At 35.5% G+C, this 25,355-nt stretch overlaps 1 protein-coding gene across 2 annotated transcripts in view; it reads left to right on the forward strand.

Moving 5' to 3' along the window:
* The window catches only part of SLIT2 (slit guidance ligand 2), a 370,550-nt gene that overhangs the window by 305,398 nt on the left and 39,797 nt on the right, over positions 1–25,355 (forward strand). For both annotated transcript variants that reach the window (XM_005554557.4, XM_005554559.4), the window contains 3 exons: positions 11,925–12,049; positions 12,181–12,278; positions 13,505–13,644. In XM_005554557.4, the coding sequence (XP_005554614.3) occupies positions 11,925–12,049; positions 12,181–12,278; positions 13,505–13,644 (363 nt within the window). The remainder of the gene's footprint in view (positions 1–11,924; positions 12,050–12,180; positions 12,279–13,504; positions 13,645–25,355) is intronic.

The following is a 25,355-nucleotide window of genomic DNA, read 5'->3' on the forward strand; positions in this document are numbered from 1 at the left end:
AGAAAATGTTGATTAAGCATGTTTTATGTGCAAAACTCAATCCTAGGTGTTATGGAGCATAGAGAACTTTATGGTATGGCCTTGCCTTCCATGACTTGAAAACCTAACTGAAAAGATAAGCTTTCAACATTTGAATATTTATGGAGGAAAAACATACTTAAGTAGGTAATACTGTGCTGTGGGTTGCAGTGTGAGCTCTGAAGCCCAGCCTGGTTGGAGCCAAATCCCAGCTTCACTTTTTGGTACTAGGTAACTGTAGTTTAATTACTTTACTAGTCTGTGCCTCGGTTTCCTCATTGTAAGCAAAGGTGGTAATGGTTATAGTCTGAAAGGATTTTGTTAACATTAGATAATACAGATAAAAGACTGCCTCACACGCAGAAACATTCAATATGTTAGCTGTTGACTGTATTGTTATAACATTTCAAAACACCAAAAAATGGTGATGTAGGACACTTCATAATTTATTAATAAAAAAGTAATTTTCAAAACCTATACACACCCTCAACGTTTTAAATTTGGCCTCTAATGTATTTCATAGTGGTAAATGTTTGCAAAAGGTAATTTGCAGCACATTGTAAATATTGACATTTTAAAACAAAACTCTTCGGTGATTTTTTTAAATGTATCTGGTGTTATCTAAATACCAAAGCTAATTTTATAAGAGAAAAAAACAAGATCCTTCTTAATATATTGCATTTTTTTTTCTTAAACTGTAGTTTCTCCTTGAATTCCTATTTTCAATACATCAGAAAATTGTATCACTTTTTGCTCCAAAAAAAGTATGTAATTGAAATTTTAAAATTTCCTGCCACCAAAAGTCTGTAAGTTTTTACATCTTCTTTGAATTGAATTATTGCTGTTAATACTAGTGCATCACTGATTGAAACTACATACTTGTTTGTCAATATTTTATTTAAAGTTGAAAGTGAAATGTTATTGCAGTGCCTCTCTGGGATTATTTGCATTGATTGCAAGAATTTTTGCAATAATTGTTCTTTTACGATCCTAGCTCTTTATTGGGACAGTGCACCAGGATAAGTTTCTGGTAGGCTGAGAAGTATATCATTCTTTCGTAAAGTGGGAGAGAGATGATTGTCAAAGGGGAGGCAAGGAAGGTAGAACTGGCATAAAACCTTCTCTTCAGCACATTATTAGGTAAATTACATGGGGAAGTTGAGAAACTGCAAACTGATTCTGTTACACCTTTCTGTGCCCAGCGATACTCATACTTTATTTTTAATAGTGCTGATGCTTATCTGTATTTCTTAAAGTTTATAATTCCCTGGAGCTATTTCTCGAAAAAATATTGTAACACAAATCTGAGAAAAGTTGCATATTTGTATTCCACTCTTAGAGCGTCACAGTTTACATTAATTTGTGAAATGCCCTCAGAAGTCCAAGATAAGTCCCCTGTCTCTCTCTCTCACCTTGGGAATCCCAATTCCCTGAGACCCAACAATATTGAAATTAGACCACTCATAACACTACAGTGGTCTCTAGGTGTTCAAGTGAAAGAAAGAGTCTCACATCTCTCAGTTTAAATCAAAAGCTAGAAATTAGCAACAACAACAACAACAAAAAGTATAGCAAGGAAGGCCATGTTGAAAGCCGAGATAGACCCAAAGCTAAACCTCTTGGGCCAAACAGTTAGCCAAGTTGTGACTACAAAGCAAAAGTTCTTGAAGGAAATTAGAAGTGTTACTCCGGCAAACAGACCAATGATAAGAAAATGAAACAGCCTTATTGCTGATATGGAGAAAGTGTTAGTGATCCAAATAGAAGATCAAACCAGCCACAGCATTCCCTTAAACAAAACCCTAATCTAGAGCAAGGCTCCTGCTCTTTTTGTTTTTATGAAGGCTCAGAGAGGTGAGGAAGCTGCAGAAGAAAAGCTGGAAGGTAGCAGAGGTTGATTCGTGAGGTTTAAGGAAACAAGCCTTCTCTGTAACATGAAAGTGCAAGGTGAAGCTCCAATACTGATGTAGAAGCTACAGCAAGTTACCCAGAAGATGTAAGATAATTGATGAAGGTGTTGACACTATTAAACAACAGATTTTCCATGTAGATGAAACAGACTATTGGAAGCAGATGTCATCTAGGTCTTTCATAGCTAAAGAGGAGAAGTCAATGCCTGGCTTCAAAGTTTCAGAGGACAGGCTAACTCTCTTGTTAGGGGCTAAGAAGTTGAAGCCAATGCTTATTTACCATTCTGAAAATCCTAGAACCCTTGATAATTACGGTAAATCTACTCTGCTTATGCTCTCCAAATGGAACAGCAGAGCCTGGATGACCGTACATCTGTTTACAGCATGGTTTCCTAAGCCCATTCTTGAGACCTATTGCTCAGAATGATTTCTTTCAACATACTACTGCTTCTTCACGATGCACCTAGTCACCCAAGAGCTCTGATGGAAATACACAAGGAGAATGATGTTTATATGCCTGCTGATGCAATATCCATTCTGCAGCCCATGGATAAAGGAATAGTTTTGATTTTCAAGTCTTATTATTTCAGAAATACATTTTGTAAGGTTACAGCAGCTGTACATAGTGGTTCTTCTGATGGATTTGGGCATATTACATTGAAATCCTTCTGGAAAAGATTCACCATTCTAGATGCCATTAAGAACATTTGTGATTCATGACAGGAGGGCAAAATATCAATATTAACAGGAGTTTGGAAGAAGTTGATTCCAATCTGCATAGATGACTTTGAAGAGTTGAAAACTTCAATAGACTAGGTAACTACAGATGTGGTAGAAATAGCAAGAGATTAGAATTAGAAGTGGAGCCTGAAGATGTGACTGAATTGCTGCAATCTCATGACAAAACTTCCACAAAAAAGGAGATGCTTCTTACGGATGAGCAAAGTGGTTTGTTGAGATGAAGTCCACTCCTGGTGAAGAAGCTGTAAACATTGTTGAAATAACCACAAAGGATTTAGAATATTCTGTAAACTTAATTGATAACACAGTGGCAGAGTTTGAGAGGATTTACTCCAATTTTGAAAAAATGTTCTACTGGATAAATGTTCTGTGGATAAAAGGCTATCAAACAGCATCACGTAGTACAGAGAAATATTTTGGTGAAAGGAAGAGTCAATCGAGGCAGCAAAATTCATTGTTGTCTTGTTTTAAGGAATTGCTACAGCCACCCCAACCTTCAGTAACCATACCCTGATCAGTCTTACCAGTCACTAACTCCAAGGCAAGAACCTTGGCTAGCAAAAATATTACAACTAACTGAAGTTTCGAATGATCATTCACATTTTTTAGCAGTAAAATATTTTATAATTAAGGTATTGCATTTTAAGACACACTTAATACTTATACTTAATAACAGTATAGTAAAAAATAACTTTTATATGCACTGGCAAACCAAAAACTTTGTTTAACTGTCTTTATTGCAATATTCACTTCATTGAAGTAGTCTGGAACCAAACCCACAATATCTCCAAGGTCTGCCTGTACATACATTCATACGTGCATACATCTTTGTGTAACTCAGTATTTATTATCTAACTTGAGCTTTTTTTTTGTTTTTTCATTTATTGACTCTAGAATCTCATGTACTTAATGTAGCATTAATGGAAATGTGTTTGAGGGAAAATTAGCTCTTTTCAGCACTGCCCAATACAACTTTCTATACTAATGGAAATGTTCCAAATCTGTGCTATTCAATATGGTAACCACTGGTTACATAGGATTGTAGAGCACTTACAATATGGCTAATGCAATTGAGTAAAATAATCGTTATTTTATTTTATTTACATTTAAACTGAAATATACATGCATGTCTGGTGGCTACCATAGTGGATGGTGTAGTTGCTACAAGAACTCAGAGGAATCATTTGCGTAAAAGAAGGAGGGCTGTGAAGATTTAATGACATAGGTGGACAGGCAGACAAGTGTGAGGATAATGCCACAGGTGGGCATAACTATGGGAGCAGAGCTTGCACTGTAGGAAACTTCTGGACCTGTTCCAGGGCCAGCAAAAACAGTTGAGCTGAAACTTGTTAATTGTCAGATGATATAAAGCCTAAATTTATCATTTCAACTGTGGAAGTTCAGTGTAATATTCACTAAACTATAAGATCAATAGATTGCATGTCTTTCAAGGTATACCTTAAATAGCAAACAGCATGGGTGTAAGCCAGTTGGCAAGCAGTGTAGACATTCAAGGCTCAATCAATATAATCGCAATTGCCTTTAGAAGACTTTAGAGTTTACTCAGTTTTTCTGTAACTGAATTTTAGAGTGATAGGCACTGAAACTTACAGTGACCTTTGCCAGCATTTGTTTCAGCATTTGTCAAACTATTTTGAAGTTTCATTGTCCTATTAATGAAGACTCTGCTAGTTCAAGGTTTATGACAATGTAGACTGGATCGTTGCCAATACTACTACCATTACAAATAATAATAACAATAATAGCTAAGTTCTATTGAGTAGTTTACCTAATTCTGAGTACTTTACATAGATTTTTATCTCTTTTGATCTTTCCACCATTCTTATGGTGAAAACTATCATTTCCCCATTTGAGATATGTATTTTAGAGTCACTAAGCAATTTTTAAAAATCACTCAGCTGCTGATTGGAGTCAGAATTTGAACCTTGACTCTGATTCCAAAGCTTACTGCTAAAGTTTATTTTATAGTTTTCAATAAAAGTATTTTCAAAATAAATTTTCAGTGTAAATAAGATTGCCACCCTGTTATTGAAACATACTTAGAAAATGAAAATTCTGAACTACCCTCAAAAACTTTACTAGAAATATTTACTTACAAAAATAGATTGGTAGAAAGCCAAGTATTTTAACCTATTAATTAAAATAATTCATTCAAGGAAATCCACTGAGTACTATACTATTAAGCATATATGCTTTATGAGTTTTAAAGCAACAATATAATGTTTCTTTAAATGTTTTGTAATTGAGGTTTACATATTTTAACTTAACTTTCCCTCTCGTTATGCCAGTCTAATGTATTTTTATTTTATTCATGAACATTATGTAAGTACAAACTCTCAATATTAAGGTTTGTCAATGTATAATTTCAAAATATAGCAGGAAGATGAATTTTTTAATTGAATACATGGTTACATAGCTATATTTAAATACAATTGAAATGATTTTTTTCTACTAGAGGATGCCATGCCATGCTGTTATTTTGAGTCATTAATTATTTTAATAAAGAAAAAAGTGTTTTCTTTATATAAACTCTCATCATTTTGACGCATAACAGAAATAAATGAACAGGAAGAAACTGATTATCAGATCATATTTAATTAATACCCAGATAGAGCATTCCTGAGTGGGAAGCAGATGGCCATGACTTGTCTTTATAACCCAAATGTCCTGTCCTCATCTTTTAAATATAAGATGACATCAGAGTGATTAAGCAGTCTGCAATAAAACAGCTTTTGTCCTCTCCAGATAGTCATTGAGAAAGTCAGTGTGGAAAGTGGAACATTGTTAATTTCTAATATTCCCTTTATTTCTCTTGGTTCAGGAAGTTTTAGCTATGGAGCAACTAAATTATTATTTTTTTATTTGAAAGACATTTATTAAATACTTACATGTGCTGAAGAGTGAACAATCACATGGAGATGACTTACATGTGCTGAAGAGTGAACGGGCTAATGGAGATGAATGATATATTTCTTTATTCATTAAACAAGTATTATTCAAGTTCGTACAATGTACACGGCACTGTGTCTGGGTGGTAAGACAATAAACAATGCAGAGTAAAACCTCTGTTCTTATGGAGCTGATATTCTACTGATAGATACTTTTAAATAGGTAATTCTAAAAAACGGTATGGAAGTCTGGTGATAGAAATATGTATAAGATGCTAATAATATATCCATACCAAATGACTATGGAATTGTAACTGATACTGTCAGGTCCAAGAAGCCAACAGGAAATTCTTCTTGTGAACCAAATGGAATATAACACAGAGTGGGGAGGAGGCCCAAATGGGCAGGGATCTGGTAGCCATGAGCTCAAAAGAAAGGCCAGGATATGGTGCTGAAGTACCTCATTACTTCATTTGTAAAGGCCAACTGAAATGTCAAAGAAACCTGAAACCTTGACAGAACCCACAATAATGAACATTTAGCATGCCATGGTTGATCTCTTCCTCTAATTTTATATGTTAGGAATGCTCTAGATTCTGGAATTCCTGTGAAAAACATCACACCTCTCAGCAATAACATTGTAATATTATTGTTTTTCTCAGCAAAATCAACATTTTCCATTTTGGAGGAGTTTTTGATAGGCTTGAGTGAGAGCTTTTGTTCTGTTTCTCAAAATTATTGATATTGCCCTTAGTCATTTAATTAAGTATGAAAGTGATTAAATAATTCAGGCCTAACTACAGCAATGAAAAATTCACAAGTCAGATCAGTTTTGAAGCATTATTTAGAACTTGGTCAAATCTTTTTTATATTTTCAGATTTAGTATTACTTGTACATAGTGATTATATTGGAAATTACCTTAGATTTTGGAGGTTTTGATTCGCTTATTGGCTAAAGAGGGCATTCAGGTTTGGATATGGTAATCTGCTAAAAGTACCGTTTAAAAAGGGGGAGGGCTCTTTTATTATAGTTTTTAAAACTTAAAACACTGGGAAAAACTGAACAGACACTTGTTTTTAATAGCTAAAGAGAACTAGCAATTAATGCTCTGTTCTTACATGTTTTACATCCATATTCTCTCTGATGCAAAGATTTTATAAAATAGTTATTGCCCTTTCTATTTAATTTTGACTCAGGAAGTTCATTTAGTGGCCCAAAGTCACATGTAAGTGTTGCAAATGGCCAAGCCTGCTAATCCAAAAGGTGTAGTAATTTAGCCTTTGTGTTTTTAGTTAACTATTTTGCAATGCAAATTTACAGGATTTTAACCTCTATCATCTGGAGATCATCTCCACCCCTCCACTGAAACTAGAACACCAGTGCCTTCTATCTTGCCAATTTCAGTGGCTTCTTTTTAGTTATCTTTATTTGCTCTCTTTACATCTTCGACACTGATGGCCACTTCTCCTTCCTCTAAAATCTCTTGGCTTCCTCATTCCTTTTATTTTTCCACCCACTTTTTCATGTAGACATGTTCTATCTTTAGCCCTATTAAGTTCTCAGTAGATTTCAATCCATACCTTTAAATTTCTAGCCATGGCTTTTCTTAAGAACTTCACATTCATATTTCCATTCACTTAGTGGATTCTTCTCCCATGATGGCTTGCAGAAACTTAAAACACATATACTAAGACATGCATTCTCATTCCCCACATCCACTCTGTAATTGATACCTGTATGTCACTACTGCTAAACTGTAAGTTTTTTTCAGAAATTCAGGCATTCCACTTGTCTTTGGTCTCTTAAAACCTGGCCTAGTGCCTGGCACAGTGTAGATGCTCAGTAAATATTTGATAAATTAATGATGGAATGTTGGCAACAAATATGCATTTGGTATTATTAATAATACTTGAGAAATGCCATAATGTAATTGCAAGTGGAGCGTAAAAGCAATGGTTTTAAATAAAAACCTTCTGTTAGTTAAATTATACCCGACAAATATCCCCAGTATGTTTCCCTGAGTTGCCTTTGATGTACCTCTGACTTGATACAAGGGCAGTACTAGAGGATTTTGTTATTTGACCCATATTTCTAAGGGATGCCAGAATGAAGGCAGATTCTAGAATGCAGCTAGAAGTTTTTGTCTGGAGTTTTTGGTAATAAATCAAAATGAGAGGCAGAACTCACTGGGTAGCAATAGTGGTGTCAGGTGCATAACTAGTGATTTGAGTCAAGTAAGCAAGTCTGCCTACAAGCTTTAATGGATTTGAGGTCCGACAGTTCTTCCATTAAAGATTAAAGTAACTGACAGAGACAGATTGTTAACCAAACTTTCTTCTCATTTTCCCTTTGAATTATTAAGCTAACCACACCTCCACCCATGTAGCTAATACTATAGTGCTCTCTTAATCACGACCAAATCTTAAATCAATCCAGTTTGCTTAGACTGTTCTCCTTCATTTCAGTGACATTAGTAAAGATCTTTATCCCTGAAGCTACATTTCCTTTCCCCTCTGTGGCACGCATCTCATGAAGGCTAATTTGTTAACAATATGTTAACGTTTCTTGGAACCAGTTAGCTTTAGAAAGGAGAAAAGCTTAAAGATCGCAGTTCTTTACCAAGCAGCCATGAAAGAACACAGAGAACCTCTTCTGTTTCTTAAAGTTGTACTGATATTTCTGGTGCTTGGCCACACCTGCTTTGCAAATCACAGTTGCATGCCTTAACAGCATAAAGTCATTAACTCTCAGTGTTGTACCTGGTGCCCACTTCTATTTCCCATGGGTTTCATAATAGTCCCTGTAGTTTCCCCAAATTTGAGCAGCTCGTAGCACATATAGAAGGTTCTCAGGGAGCCTGTGATGAATAGGTAAACAGCAAGATCTCATTTGCCTTTGTCTTTGTTGAAATTTGGACAAACAAGAAAATGACTGCCTTTCTCCTTTTAAATAAAACACTTTTTGTTCCTCCTACCTACTCCAACTCTCTAGAAGTCTAAGAAGGAGTGTCAGTACTTGCCGTAATGTTGTCCTTGCTCTCAGTAGATTCCCTGCTTGACACAGATTCTGTGCCCAAGATTGCTACGTATTACGGACATCTTCGTTTCACCTAGGACTAATCACGTGTGCAAAATTCTGCCAAGTGTTGATTTGCTCGTGGAGAGCTGTACTTAACTCTTCCCCCATTTTATGATGACTTTATTTGGCATCTCTCTTTAGCTCTGATATCATCTCCTTATTGTATAAACAGATTAAAGTTGTCATTCTCCTTGAATAAGAAGATTGCAGGAGAGGAGCTCTGAGAAAGTGTAGTGGATAGAAAATGAATCACAAGTTGGATGCAAATAGAAGACAGAAGATGGACTTAGAAGAGCAAAATATGGACAGGAAGATGAATGGAAGGAGAGCCAGATGCAAGGAATATCATTTCAAGAGATTAGACTATAGAAACAAGCTGATTTAGATAAACCAGGTAGATGTAAAAATCACATTCCGAAAAGGATTTTTGATTAAGGAGAATTACAAGCTACATAAAATAGGAAAAGAAATTATATCACTTTTAGACCCTTAGAGATATCAGAGGATGCTGCTATGTGGAATTTGTTTGACTTACAAACATCTTTTACTCAAACTCAAGTACTAGAAATAAGAAGTGATCGTTGAATAACTGGGTTTAAAAAGATATGAAAAACGAGAAGCAAATAGAATGATAGCTAACTTTACCATTGGTAAAGTTGATAGTCATGAACTTTACCAACCTGAAGAAATTAGAACTCAATTATTTTGCTCTGTTCCCAAACCCTGTGCCACAATCAGTTCAGCAAGTTTAAGAAAGTGTTAAAAGAGTCCTGGGTGTATGAGAATGCTTGTTATCTTGATTTTTTTTTTTTTTTTTAGCTAAACTGAACATATATGAGGGGGTAACAATCTCCCATAACAAATTCCAGATATAAAAATAATTCAGCATAATTATCTCTATGGAAAACCAAATTTGGTCTTGAATAAAATGCAAGGAAATTAGGTAGTGATTATTAATCAGATATGGTCCAGTGGACATTTATTATATAAATCTCCACTATGTGGTAAAATGGACACGGACTGTTTCAGCCAGGCAGTGATGCTGCCAGTATACTCGATTAAATTCTTCAAAATGTATTCCATTTTCTTCCCTAAGACAATCTCTTAATTTCTCATCTAATTACTCAGACATCATTTTTGGAACGTATCACATTCCGCAGGATGAACTTACAAGCTGCCAACCCTCAACTCCTTTTATTTAAGCCATAGCCTTACAAGGTTGAAAGCACAGTAACAAGCCAAAATACATTTTTTCTCAAGACCTTGGGATGTGGCCAGATAAATGCTTAGAGTTGTTGCATTTGCTGACTTGCTGTTTTGCTGGCATACATTTCTTCACCGTTTCATCCTACGCCTTTGTTCTGAGTTAGGTTCTTTCCTGTAAACTGGTTAAGGGATCCACTAGCAATGAGCTATTTTCTTTCCTCTTGCTGACGCATATATAACTTTAGCAAGCTCAAAACCATTTGTCGTTAGGTATTATGCTAATTTAACGAACTGCTTTCACTGTCACCATTCATTTCTGCAGTGTGCTGAACAGCTAAGTTTTTTGCCCTTAATTGATAAATAAATTGGGCGGGGTGGAGAGAAATTAAATTTCTGTGGAGCTCACTTTACTTCAGAATTAATGCCAGCAGTTTCCCAGCTATAAATTGAAACAGAGACTCCTTTAGTTATTCTAGTTACCAAGACAAAATGTAGGGGACATTAGCACTGGCACAGTCTCTCCTAGTGACTGAGGAGTCACTAGAAGAAGTAAGCACCAACTCTTTCCTTTAATACGGTCATCCTAGGACCAGTCAACTTTCTCCTAATGGCAAAATAGAACCAGAATTTCAATACATTTCAGGCATTTTTTAATTGATAGAAAAACTAAACACTACAGGGCACTATCATTTTCATGGATTTTAATTCAATACCATTGCTTGAATATGTACTAGTATTTCCCAGAGTAAAGAATATGAAGAGACACAATGAATCTCTGTGGTCACCATATTTATTCATGTTGTCTTATATACATGAGTTTCTTTCAGTAGATCAACAACTCAAACGTGGGCTCTAATCTGTAGAATAATTTGATGCAGGTAGTTTATGTGAGTAGAAGTTATATAGCTTTTTGGTGAAGGTACCTTAGAAGGTTAGAGCAGTAATGGTGGGGGTGCAGAGCTACTATGCAATTATCCAGATAACTTCGCTAGAAATTGCATGTGATAAAACTTGCAGTTAGAATTATTGCTGCTTATTCCAGTGAAGGCAAAAAACTAAAGAGAGATTATACTACAGAGTGAAATATAATTAATGTTTACAGTAAGAAATGTATGTGTTTTACAATAAAGATATCAGTGTCCTTGTCAGACACATTTGCCAAAAGGCATTGTAGTGAACTCTCACACACAATGCACAAAGTAGCATAGGTGGAAGATACTTTTATTGAGGACAGTACAATTTCCACATTGTTAGTCATTTGTCCAGTAAGTATGTGTGAACAAAGGAAAATGGCTGTGGCTAAATATGCATTTAATCGAGACCTTGCACGGCTCTTGAAGTTTTTTAAAGATATCTTCCAAAACATGAGATTGCAAGTCAAGATCATTTCAAAGATGTTTTCTTTTTGGAGAGGAAGATACAGAAACATCACCCATCATGTATTGTGCAAATGAACCAACAAATAAACCGAATCAAAAGGAAATGAGGGAGATTATAATGGAGCTTACACTTTTGGTTTATTTCTATATGCATAAAGAGGCACTGTTTTGTATCTCCTATACAAAAGTCGTACTACTGAGTCAATGTTACCTGGGCAGATGCATTGTGTTGTGTTTTTAATTACAGTGATGAATTTCTACTTATTTATAAAATTTGCTCACCCCACGCCACACACGTAGTCTTCTCTGGGACTGACAATAGGCATTTCTATGAAGCAGGAGGAGGTTAAAGTACAGACAATGGCCAAGAAAAACATCCAAATAAACTAGTCAGCCCATGAGGGGACTCTGCGTCACTGGCACCATTAACGTCAGATACCAACTCAGAGTCCCACACTGACCTCAGAGAGGCTCACAGTACATCCAGTTGAGAAGGCCTCGTGTTGCATTATTGAACATCATAGGATGATGCTGATTTCTGGCTTGTCATGGATGAGAGACACATATAGATATGTGACCAATAATAATTTTATACAAAATTTACCATCACGTTAAAGCATACAAGTAATTATAAGTAAACTGGAAGAGCATCAGTTGCTCATATATTTCAATTAATTTTCAGGTCCTGTGGATGTCAATATTCTAGCTAAATGTAACCCCTGCCTATCAAATCCATGTAAAAATGATGGCACATGTAATAGTGATCCAGTTGACTTTTACCGATGCACCTGTCCATATGGTTTCAAGGTAAGTAAAAGCACTTTAAGAGTCACAGTTTGAGAACATACCTTTTCTTGGTGTGCCTTTATTATTCTACTGTGCTTTCTCTATGTGCCGAGAACTGCTTTAGTTGACTTTACTTGCCCCTTCTTCTCCAGGGGCAGGACTGTGATGTCCCAATTCATGCCTGCATCAGTAACCCATGTAAACATGGAGGAACTTGCCACTTAAAAGAAGGAGAAGAAGATGGATTCTGGTAGGTCATTAGTCTGTGATCATCTGTGTCTGAAGTATTGGAGCAAGGATCACTAAGCCAACATGTATTTTCCTTTTCAAATGAAAGAGCAGTATTTTTCAAAGAATGCTGGAGAAAGAGTACTTACTATGTATGGGTCCCTCTCGAAGATGTTGCAATATAAAAACTAAATGGAGACACTACAGTATTATCAGCTCAGGATGCTACAAAACCAAAACTAATTTACAAACATACACACATGCACATTATGGTTAATCAGGTCAGATTAGGGCAAGACAAAGTATTAATATTGGCCCCATTATACTAATTAATAGCCAACTAGTCTGCTACTGCTAGTCATATATTCATCTGTTGTTTTGCTTATTGCTTTAACAGAGTGTGTAATGATAAGATATAGGTCCCACTGAAACAGAAAATTAATGATTTATTTCTGAGATACAATATAAGTAGACAGACTTGCTGTGAATGATTTTAATCTGGAGTTTTTTAATCATATGGTACAATTATTTCAGATGTACTTCATGAATTATGAACTGGAGCTCTTTATTAAATGACACTAATAATATCACATAAGAATGCTAATATACTACTAAAACTTGTTAGAATTTCACTTTTTAGAAGAAATAGACTTCTGCATTCTGTTATGAAGTTGTCTCTTGTTCAAAAATTATTCAATACGTACTCAAGATTGTTTTATGCCAGAGGAAGGATTGCATTTATTAAGACAAAGAGAACATTCACATTTTGCAATTGCAAGGAAGACAAATATTTTATTTTAGGATTCATTTTTGTTTCAAAACATCAAGGACATTATATATATGTAATTTTAAAAATCAGAACTAGTTCCTCTTCATTTATGAGCAAAGAAGTCTGAATTATTTTATTAGAGCACAACTCAAGATTAAGATATCTAGGGCTGTGGAATAAAGCTGCTTGTGTTTTAGACCTGCAAATACAGTGAGTTTATTGACTTTTAAGACCATGGAACCATTTGCCTTCTTGCAACCAGCATAAATTTTATTTTTTGAATGGTTTCTGCTTGGGTGGATATTACTTTAAATTGATGTTTACAACATGTCATTTAAAAGCATTTTAAAAAATCAATTTCTGGTAGTTAAAAGCTCTATGGTTGGTTAGTGTAATTATGCTTTTTTCAATATTTAGACCACATGACTTGAAAATGCGGCAAAAAGATGTTTTTCGCTTTTTCTTCCTCTGGCATTCAGGTGTATTTGTGCTGATGGATTTGAAGGAGAAAACTGTGAAGTCAACGTTGATGATTGTGAAGATAATGACTGTGAAAATAATTCTACATGTGTCGATGGCATTAATAACTACACATGCCTTTGCCCACCTGAGTATACAGGTACAAAGAACAGGAAATATTTTGCCTTCAATCAGTATACCTGTTTGAAAGCATCATTGGAACTATGTTATATATGTTTAGTAAATCATTTTATTATTTGATAAATGGTAGGTGTCTTGAAAATCAGATGTAATGTAAATAATGTAAGGACTTAAAGATAGTTTCAGCTAACCAAATAAAAGACCCAGGAATCTCTGTTCAAACATATGCATCTATTATAAAGCCATGCTATCCAGTAATAAAAGAAGCTATTGTCCTAAAGCTTTTAGTCCCACAATTAAATGGCATTTTTGTGCAAACCATTTTCCCTGTGCAAACCAACCCCCAGTACCTGTGTGAAAAGAGGACATTTATTTAATAGCCAAAACATAATTAAGCATTTGAGATCATTCATCTTCATACTTATGTCTTTGCTAGTGAGTGTTTGCCTCTAGTAACCCATGTCCCTCAAATTAAAAGTCAGGAAGATACTGAGCACTTTGGATAGTCTTATGAGACGATCACCTTTTTTCTAACACTTTTGTTTATTTGGATGACACATCTCATTAGACTATTAATTGCTAAACTTCTTCCCAATTCAAACCAATTTGCTCTAAAGTCAACATCAAGCTTATGACTTGTCTATTTTGTCAGAATTGATTTTTTTTTAATTTTTTTTTTTGTGGCTCTGAATTAGAAACTTCATAGATATGCCCCTTTTCCTTTAATAAATCACTTAACATTGACAAAGGAAAAACAAGAATGTTGTATATTTTATTTGTAAGAAAAAAAGTGGAGAAGTAGTTTTGGTCACTCTACTCAAAGTTGCTATTTTCATTTTCTGGGTGCATTTCATTAATTATATCTATTTTCATATAATTTAATACCTAGTGAGAAAATCACAGGATGAAATTACAATGCAGGTGACTGGAGTTAACATCTCACAACATGAAAGATGGGCATACATCTGTATAATTAAATTTTCCCAGGGATTGTTTGGAAAATGATTAAAATGGAAGCTTTTATGGAGTACCCAAACTGAATTTTACTAGGTACCTTTCTTGATGGGAAAATACTAGGTAGAATAATGAGGCTCTGTTTTGGCAACCCAAATCTGTTTGAGTGACTCTGAAGGCTGCCTTTTCTAGGGTCTTATTTTTAATTTTTATTTTTTTGGCACCAATAAAGCACCCGATATCATGTAAAGCAGTAATAGCATACTAAGTTTCCAGTAGAAATTTGAACATGCTGTATTACCAAGTCTTATAGGACATATCTACAGACTTTAGTCTGCTTAGTGGGTGGAATTTTAGCATTATTTGATATTTTACATGCAAGTTTCTAGAGTATCTAGAAAGAATGTAGGTGTTATGTAGCTTTGACTTTCACACTAATATTACCAATATTATCACACCTCAGAAACTTGACATTAGCCTGTGACCACAAATTCTGGAACCCTTTGAGCTACCCTGAGAATTTAACTTCATTGAATGGGCTGATGTAGACTTGTCCAAGAAGCCCAATGTTTGCACTAAAATCTGCTACCTGGTACCTTCTTAGAATAGAATAATTCTCTTTTTCCATCATTTTCCTGATCATTATAGAAAGGGCTTAAGAACCCAGTTAATTTTCGAGGCCTCCTTAAATCAACCCACTCTCCCTCCACCAGACAAATTGGATCCAAGCATTTCAAGCAAACTTTGCCTAACCAATACCTTCCTAAGCACAGAACCAGGAATATATATATATGTATTTCCTGATGAAAACGTAGGCTGTGGAGCACAACTGCAATCAGGTTCTTATATGTCTTTTTGACAATAAAATTTCTAGAAAGTGGTTGAGGACTCTTTTGAGTTGGTTTGGAGGAGTCCTCCTGCTTTGGCTTTTGATTTGCTATTCCTTATTCTTATCCATTTCTTTTGGGTCTTTGTCTTAGCTGCTCACCCTTCATTTCCCCAGCTCCCTCTCTACACCTGCTCCTCTTGAACACACGTTTTTTCCTATTCTAAGGGTCAGTTCAGAGCAGTTTCCATGGAGAAGTGTTATGAAGCCTCCCTTCCCCAACTATGTCAGATCTCTTTCTTTGAAACATATCATAAATACCTAAAGCTTAGCCAAACCGTTCTTCAGCCAAAATGTGACATCTATAAAAGCTGTCATCTGGGAACTTGCCATGAGTATCTGTCAAGAGCCATTTGGCTCTCCACAAGAACTGGGACTGTTTTAGTCTTTTTACTTATAACTATTGCAAATGTCAGTTTGCCTTAATTTGGGCAAAGGATCAACAAAAATACTAAACAGAAAGTACATGGCATACAAAACATGAAGATACGACCATTTTATCTTCAGAGTGGGTCTTGTGGGCCATGAAGAGTTTGACAATTTGGCATGAGAGAAGATATCTAAATGGGGCAAATGTATAACTCATCTATTAATTGTAGTATTTTTGTGCACACGTGAAATGAGCTCATTTACAAAATTTCAAATAACCATCTGCAGATTTTGAAATCATTGACACATAAGTGACCTTTAATTATGGGAAGTAGGAATGAAGCTCTAGAGTTTTATATCCTGCTTCATCCAAGTCTGCAGTTAAGGAGGAATTTTCTTATAATGTGATTATATGGTTTTAAATTTGAGTTTGGAATCTGATTAATGAGCAGGAGATCTGGGAGCAGAAGTACCGCTATGCTCAGGGAACATAATAATGTTGTCAGTGTTTAAAAATCATCCTAGTAACAAGTTCATTTTTCCTTTGAAAATTTTGTACTCTATATCCCAAAGGCATACAATGAGAAGTGAACTCTGTTTCATGGGAACAAATAATGCCATACAGAAAAAAGGCTTGTAAATTATTATGGTGACAGTTTTTATATGTGACACCTATATCAAGAGTCAGAACGGACATAATGTCAATGGAAACAAATCCAGAGATCTGTGAGCAATCTGACAGAGAAGTTGTGACGAACAGACTACAAAACATGACTAGAAATATTTAAAATAAAATGAGCCACCTATGGGGAATTTATTAAACTATATTTAAGCCCTGTGCGACCAAAATAGCACAGTAAGTAGTTACTGATTTGTTAGAGGAGAAAATTCTCTGCTCTTCCCTGCTCCGGGGATTGACAGCATAAACTGTGAGGACAAATACTGTTTTTCTGTTATCTAAATCTTGCTGTAACTTCACCACCCTAGTCACCAAAACCATTCTCCATATACTCCAGTTCATCATCTGTGCTTCCAGTTGTGTAATGCATGACTGCCGATTACTAGCATATTTTAGGTAAGATTAACCTTTGAAAAGTTGAATTCACTATGAATCTAAATTAACATCCCTATACTGTTAAGAAAGTAGGACTTCAGAATTGTAAAACAAACAGTTTTAAAATTAAATCTAAGGTTTTAATTGTAGCTTGAGAGATTTTGTTGGTTTTGATTTTTTGTGTGGTTATTTTTTAAAAATCATGATCATCTTCTTTCTAAAGACAAGACATTTCTTGGAGCTAAATGTCCAAGGAATTCCTGAACTTACATAAACCTAACACCTATAAAAATAAAAACTATAAATATGGCACCCCTGTTTTTTAGAAAAATGGACCCCTTTTTTAGGCTCTAGTGTTAACTTAGGTGTTTAATTCAAAAATGTGCCTTTGTGTATTTCCCAATAGTCAGAACCCTGGATCTGCTATATCAAGACTGTGTGTCTTAATTAATTCTTATTCTTACAGGACCACATACAAGTATGACACAGTTGATCACATTTTAAGCCCTCCTTTCACTTAATGGGATTACTTAAATTCCATAAAATGAACATCTCCATGCAAATTGGGCATGTAAAGCCTTAGAACACATTTTGTGGAAAATATTCAGACCACTTTAAATTTTCCATTGTGTACCCATTTTCTCTTTGTTTTCCAAATCTCTGACGCCCATGCACAAGCCATTCGGTGTCCATCTTAAACAGTAAAGGTGATGGTTGTTCCGTCCCCTGGTTTAGACGCAGACCTCTAGCTCCCTGTGATAGCATTTACCTTTTGCCTCATTTTCTCCATGTTTGTGCGTGTGGCCCGGCTGTAGGTAAGAAATCCAAGCCTTGCTTCAGCTCGCTCGCCCACCCCTGCTTCTCTGTTGTGAACGCTACGCATTGGCTTCCTGTGCTCTGCTGTTGTATTGCAATGTAAAAAGTCTTTTGTCTCTTCTGTCTTTGTCGCTGCCAGCTGCTAATCTGAATGAGGTGGAAAAAGGTTAGTTGCCTTTTAAGTCTATTACGATTTTCATTTTAGTCTCCCTCTTTCTTGTAAACTTACGTAGATTTCACTGTGTGTACATGGTAAAAAGGAATGTTGACAAAATATAAAATCTGAAAACAATATGTCAAATCAGTCATTCAGATCTTTAATCTGTACCTCACTATGCCAAACACTATAAAATGGGCCTCTGATATGCAATTTATCTATTGTTAGAAGATAACAAATAGAAACTTTTTGAGTGGGAAGAAGGGGTGGCTAGAATAAGGGACTAATATACATTTTTTAAATTTTCTACTTGTCTGTATGCTTCCACTTTTTAAATACGTCACAAACATGTATTACTTTTAGAATGAACCACGTAAGTTATTTAGTACTGTAGATAAGGCTGCAGATAGAAAAATGTTTAAGTAAGAAAGACTGTTCCCATAACTTTAAGCAGATATCTTTAGTAACATGAAATATGAAAAATATTTGAAGGTGTATACATTTATTGAAACACTTCAGGAAATAAATATTATAAAGCCTAAGAAGTTGACTTACAGGATGTCATGACTACTAGGCAGTATGTTTAAGCATAAAAAAGCCATATTTAATCATTGACATCAATATGATCCACCCAGCTCCCCAAATACATCAGGGCCCATAAAAGTAAGCCGTAGAATTGTTAGAGTGATAGCTGTGTCTGGGAAATCATCATGGAATATTTATGACATTTTATCTTAAAGACTCAGAGTTTTAACTAATTACATTAGATTGTTAATTATTCAGCTTACTAAAAGTCTTCAAGTACGAAATGCAGGCACAATGTCCTAAAAGGAACACAATGTGTGCTTGTCTTGATAGTTCCAGTTGTATCTGAAGCATTTGCAGTTGGATTATGAGGATAATAAAGAAATTATTATAGACTGGGGCATGGTGACTTACTCCTGTAATTCCAGCATTTTGGGAGGCCAAGCAGGTGGATCCTTTGAGCCCAGGAATTTGAGACCAGCCTGGGCAACATGGTGAAACCCGTCTCTACTAAAAATACAAAAATGAGCAGGACATTGTGGCACACACTTGTAGTCCCAGCCACTCCTAGGAGGCTGAGGCAGGAGAATCACTCGAACCTAGGAAGCAGAGGTTGCAGTGAGCTGAGATTACGCGACTGCACTCCAGCCTGGGCAACAGAGTGAGACTTGCTCTCAACAACAACAACAACAACAACAAAAAAGACAGAGGTTATCATCTAGCAGGTCTTTCTGTCTTCTCTTGCTATGGGTTTCATTTCCTCTGTTGCGTTGCTTGGATGATTTACTGTGTTTGCTGATTTAGTCTTACAGTGTGCAGAGTTAAGTTGAAAAACATGAAAAGAAAATGGTTTCATATGTTAGAATGTAACAATATAACATGTGCTATTCTCTGGGGATTAACGCATCTAATACCTTCCTGGGTCAAATGGCATCTTTTCTCTTTACAAGTACTAAGCAATTGATGGCCTGGTCAGGGATGTCTAAGGGCTGAGTCTATCTCAGAAACATAATAGCAATTATTCCATCACAGGAATATGTCCTTAAATTGTTGTGTATACTCTTAGAAACAATCTTGGCAGTACAAGTGTTTTAAATCACCATGTGGTTTCATGTGTTGACTAAATTTCATGCTTATGTTTATAAAAGCTCCCTTTTATTTTCCAAGAATTTGCTGCTGACTGAATTTGCTTTTAAAAGCAGTCAAATCATTCTCTATATTTTTAATTCAAAACTTAATTGGAAATAGAATTTCCATTTTTTCTAGCACCTGGGGGAATTTTCTTAAGAAGAATGTACATCATTAGTCGATGCGCTGTTAATTTAAAAGAACTCTGTAGTTTATGTGAACAACACAAAGGTGGGCAAAAACTTCTATGAAACGACAATAAACCACTTGTTCAAGGATATGCACCTTGTAAGTGGAGGCCCCGATGCAAACCCATGTCTCATTGGCCCCAAAGCATGCACTTTGGGGTGGGGGCCTCTGCTGGAGCCTGTCCCTTCTGCCTTGCTGCCTTCTTCAGTCACAACTTCTTTTCTGTCTCACAATAGCTTATTTCTCATTCATGGTTTATGCCAAACAAGCTTTCCTTCTGCTCTCCTGCTGTCTCTTCGGCTCACTATGCACAATTGTCCTTATGTAAGGAAAGCTGTACCCACAAAATTCAAGTGCAGCCAAGCCGTCTATTTTATCTAGACATGAAAAAAGCACCGAATGAAAGCCTGTACAATTAATGAATAAATTCTCCCCGAGAACTAGGCTACCTTTTATCCCATAAGGCAGGTGGTTAGTTTGTGTAGGTAAGGGGGAAAGTTCAGGTTCTCATCCCGGCACAAATATTTATAAACTCTGGGATACCTCCCAGTCTTTTATTTTTCTTCTGTGAAACAGGAACAATGATATCTGTCATATCATTCACATAGACATTTGAGAATAACATGTAACCATGTATCGGAAAACACTTTGAATGGGTAAATGTCTATACTCCAGAAATATTGAAGGCTGCCCTGTAAGACAGGTTTAAATTTTGCATCATTTAATTCCAAACATCGTCACTACGGTAACATGGTTCAGATATAGTTGATGCCATTCCCCATGGCAGAAGAATTCTTATGGGAATTCTGTATTCTAATTTTTTATAAAGAAAATTACATAAGGTAAATTATGTATAGAATGGAAATTTCTCTCCCCATATTGTTTAGAATTGTCTGTCTTTATTATTACTGTTTTTAATTTTACTTTGTACACTCACTTCATATAGAAAGATTTTATTTAGGGATAGGTCTTTGGTCCTCTTTGCCCCCATACACTACTTTGAAACATAAGGAAATACACAATGCTGAAGAGCTCTTGGATTTGGCTGAGCTGGATTTGTAGATTTTGTGTATATTTTTAGATATTCGTGATCTCTTAGTAACAGTGACTTCTGTTTTTAATTCTGCTTCGAGATGTGTAAGGTCTTTATATCAAGGTCATTATAGATGCTGACATACTTGTGAGCCTCAAATAAGGGAAATGTAAGTTGCCGTCTGTTTTTACTAGAGAGAATACTTTGGCAGCCTAGTGATATTATGTGGTTTGTATTCATCCTCCAACGTTTCAAAACTTTCTTAAATGCACTTTCATCTCAAAAAAAGTTTTAAAGATCTTGTTTTCTCTTTAGTTAATAGGCAGTGCCCACTGAGCCCAGAACAACAATTTAGTCTAACCAAGTCTTATTCAATCTAATTTGAATTGAGTTAAATATTTTGAAATATTTTGAAATATGAAGTTTGAAAATATTTTGAAAACTGAGTTAAATATTTTCTGAAGTTTCAGTAGTTGCTGGAATTGGCTATATTATTTAGCCTCAGTGTTCCAATAAGGAAATGCTGAAAAACACTTCATTTTGTGTTTGTTTATTTGGAGAGATAAGTTTTTTTTTTCCCCCATTTAAAAATATGCCAGATGCTTATTGAGAAAACATCTTATGCAGGACACCATGCTAAATATTGAAAGTGATACAGAAATCCATAAAACGTTACCCTTATCTACTGAGCAAACTCTTTGGCTTTGCTTCTTTACCACAAGGTCAGATCACGTCAAATATTTCTCAGTATACAACCATCAATTCTCATATCCCAAGAACATTAATAATAGAATATAGCTACTTTACTAGTTTGTAGGTAAAGAAAAACACTCCTTCTGAATATGGACACTGACCAAGCTCTCTGACAGACTCAAGCAACTCATTTCATACCACTTAGAAAACAAAAATAGGAACCGAAAACTGATTGCCCTTCTTTGAAACGTCTAAATACCTACGTGTATAGCATATTTTCTTGAACCTTCCTATTTTGAATTCTGATAAACTTTTATCTCACGTGGTTTCTCTATGGCAGTGCTCCGATGATGTACGTGTCCCATTTTACACCTATTGCACACAAAGATCACATCTGTTAATGGCTAATGCATCTTACTGGGCATCTGCCTGTGTTATTGTGCTGTGGTGCCTGGGATTATAACCTTGAGAATGTAACAAATAGGGCTGGTCTGGTTTAGCAAAAAAGGAGAAAACATATGTACTTTTCTTTCAGGTCCAGCTTAATGAAGCTGCCCTGAGATGACTCCCATAGTCTCATCAGCTATGTCTATCCTGTGCTATAGATCATCAATCTCTCTGCCACACTGCATGGTCTGTAGGAGGAGAGAGAATGTTTCTGTTTCTATAAATAAAGAACAAATGGGAAATGTATACTTTTTAAAATCAGAATTGGATCGAATTTACAAAATTTGGTAATGATAAACATTCAGGTCCATTCATCTTAACCTTCCTCAAACGTGTCACTTAAGTGCTGACAAGTGCAATTTCTTGATAATGGAGCTCAGAGTCTCCATCCTTTATTGGAATGGTAACTGTTCGGCATAAAAATGCAGTAGGGATATCTGGAAGTGAACAGATTACCCATCTCATCCAGCCTGCAAGGGCACACCTCGGGCTAGCATCTCAGAACACAAATCTGCTACCAGTTTTTTAATTCTCTTTTTGCTTCCTTACATTGTTCTTTATGTGATCTGGGTCTCCGTTAACATTTAAAAAGCATTTACCTGCCAGAAGCAATCAAATAAGTGCTATCTTTCCTATTTTTTTATCCAGCACCTAGTTTGTGCCAGACAATTTACTAGTGAATGCAATGGGAATGGAGAGATACAAAAATACAAATATAAAGGTATCCCATGCCCTCAAGTCGCATACTTTTAAGAAATTAAATCATATTTTTTATCTATTGGGTTGCTTATTTTGATATCTTCCCTTGCTGAGTTAATTCAAAGAGAATGAAATTAGTACATTTATTCAAATCTTTCTGGAGTTTGACTGATTACATTCAACACTAGAATTCCGGTCCAGTTATCCAGATTGCCATCCTAAATTTCTCCTTCATTATTATCAATATTAATAATTATTTCTTCTAAAAAAAAAAAGTTTGTTACAAGTTACAATAGGAATAAAAATGGGCTGCAGTATCAGCTCCAGTACCCTCACCACCTCTTTCGTACATCTATGATATCCAGAATGGACTCAGATTTTTATCTATTTCAAAGACAGAATCAGCTAATCTAGTTACATTAGCAGAAGGTAGCAACAGTAGCAAGAGTTATGTGTGCCAGCAACACCATGTACTGCTATCTAAAATTATTTTGTTGTAGACATGCCCAACTTGAATTTAAAAAGCTAACTTTGGGGAAAATTAAATAGAGATACTCAACATCCATTTAGTGTAAAACAAATTAATATTTTTAACAAATTAACATTTTTAACAGTGATTTGAGTCAGAAAATTTCAGAAATCTTAATCTGGGGACAAAATGATCCACCTTTTTGATAAGCAGGCTTCCACCATTTTGATAAGCAGGCTTTGAGGACTAAATAAGCCGAGATGAGATATCCCATTGCCCAGATTTCTTGGTAGGTAGAAAGCAATTAATAGTCCAGCCAAGACAGGGCACAGTGGCTCACGCCTATAACTCTGGTACTTTGGGGGGCCGGGGCAGGCAGATCACGAGGCCAGGAGTTCGAGACCAGCCTGGCCAAGGTGGTGAAATCTCATCTCTACTAAAAATACAAGAAAAAAAAAAAAAAAACCATCTGGGCATGGTGGTCCGCACCTGTAATCCCGGCTACTCAGGAGGCTGAGGCAGGAGAATTACTGGAACCCAGGAGGCGGAGGTTACAGTGAGCTGAGATTGCACCACTGCACTTTAGACTGGGCAACAGAGCAAGACTCTGTCTGGGAAAAGAAAAAATAGCCCAGCCAACAATTCTTCAAAACTTTCCTCTCTGTAATTAACACGGCTTATTTAGCAAAGAGAACAGATCTCTTCAGGGGTAATAATGTATTTCAGAACTGTATAATATAGTTTTTAATAATAATTAAAAATAATTTTATTTAGCCCAGTTTCTAGGCCGGGATGCTACCCGTATGTCAATCATTCAGGGAACTTAACAGACAGTAGAAAATTAGATGTTGATCTTATTTCTCTAAATTCTCCGTATAGTAACTTCTCCAGGGTAAAGCTTTGTCATACTCATCCTTCAATCATTTGCTAGATCTAGCACAAAAAATGTCTCCCAAGATGTATAATGAAAATTACACTAAAGCAGCTTTTGTTGGTGAAATAAAAAACCTGACTCTGAGAGAGTACATGTAAACTAATTCTATTATAAGTAAATTTATTTTTAAACTATTCTTATTCATTTCAGGAAACATTTAATGTTAACTCTCATGGACCATATACTATCTTCATTATTCATTCATTTGTCAAAAAGTTACTATAGTTAAGAAATTTCAACAATGCTTAATGAGTTAAAGCAGTATATTTTAAAGAAAAAGTACATTTAAGAAATCTGACAGGATGTGCAGGAAATGTAAATCAACTCAAATATCCTCCACTTATGATGAGTTTTGATGTTTTGACATTTTATATATATATATATATATATATATATATATATATATATATATATATATATATATTTTGAGACGAGTTCCACTCCTTTGCCCAGGCTGGAGTGAAATGGCATGAGCTTGGCTCACTACAACCTCTACACCCTCCCCACAACCCGGGTTGAAGCGATTCTCCTGACTCAGCCTCCCGAGCAGCTGGGATTATGGGTGCCCACCACCATGCCCAGCTAATATATATATATGATATATATAATATATATTATAATATATGATATATATAATATATATTATAATATATGATATATATAATATATATTATAATATATGATATATATAATATATATTATATAATATATATCTCAAATATATATATCATATATGATATATCTCCTCCACCTCCTGGGTTCATATATATCATATATGATATACGATATATATTACATTTGAGAGAGATATATATATATATATATATATTTGAGACAGTGTCTGGCCCAGACTGGAGTACAGTGGCATGATCTCAGCTCACTGCAACCTCCGCCTCTCAGGTTCAAGCGATTCTGTTGCCTCAGCCTTCCAAGTAGCTGGAATTACAGATGTGCACCACCATGCCCAGCTATTTTTTGTATTTTTAGTAGAGACAGGGTTTTACCATGTTGACCTCAGGTGATCCACCCACCTTGACCTCCCAAAGTGCTAGGATTACAGGCATCAGCCACCATGCCTGGCCGATATAATATAAAGTAATAAAACACTTTCAGGATTACTTTTATATTTAATGATAGTATATATATTATATATGTATATATCTATATATGTGTGTGTGTATATATATGCACACACACACAAGTAGTTAATAATTGCAGCTGTCATTCAAAGTTCAAGCACATCTGCAAACTTACCATAAACACTGATGGCACAGGCATTCGACTCACTTTCTCTTCTGCAAGACACAGTAGTCTATGATTCTCTTGCCTTTGCCATCTCTAAGACCTTGAAGAGAAGACTTGTTGTTATTGTTTGGA

Source organism: Macaca fascicularis, chromosome 5 (assembly GCF_037993035.2).
Source record: "Macaca fascicularis isolate 582-1 chromosome 5, T2T-MFA8v1.1".
Taxonomy (NCBI): Eukaryota; Metazoa; Chordata; class Mammalia; order Primates; family Cercopithecidae; genus Macaca; species Macaca fascicularis.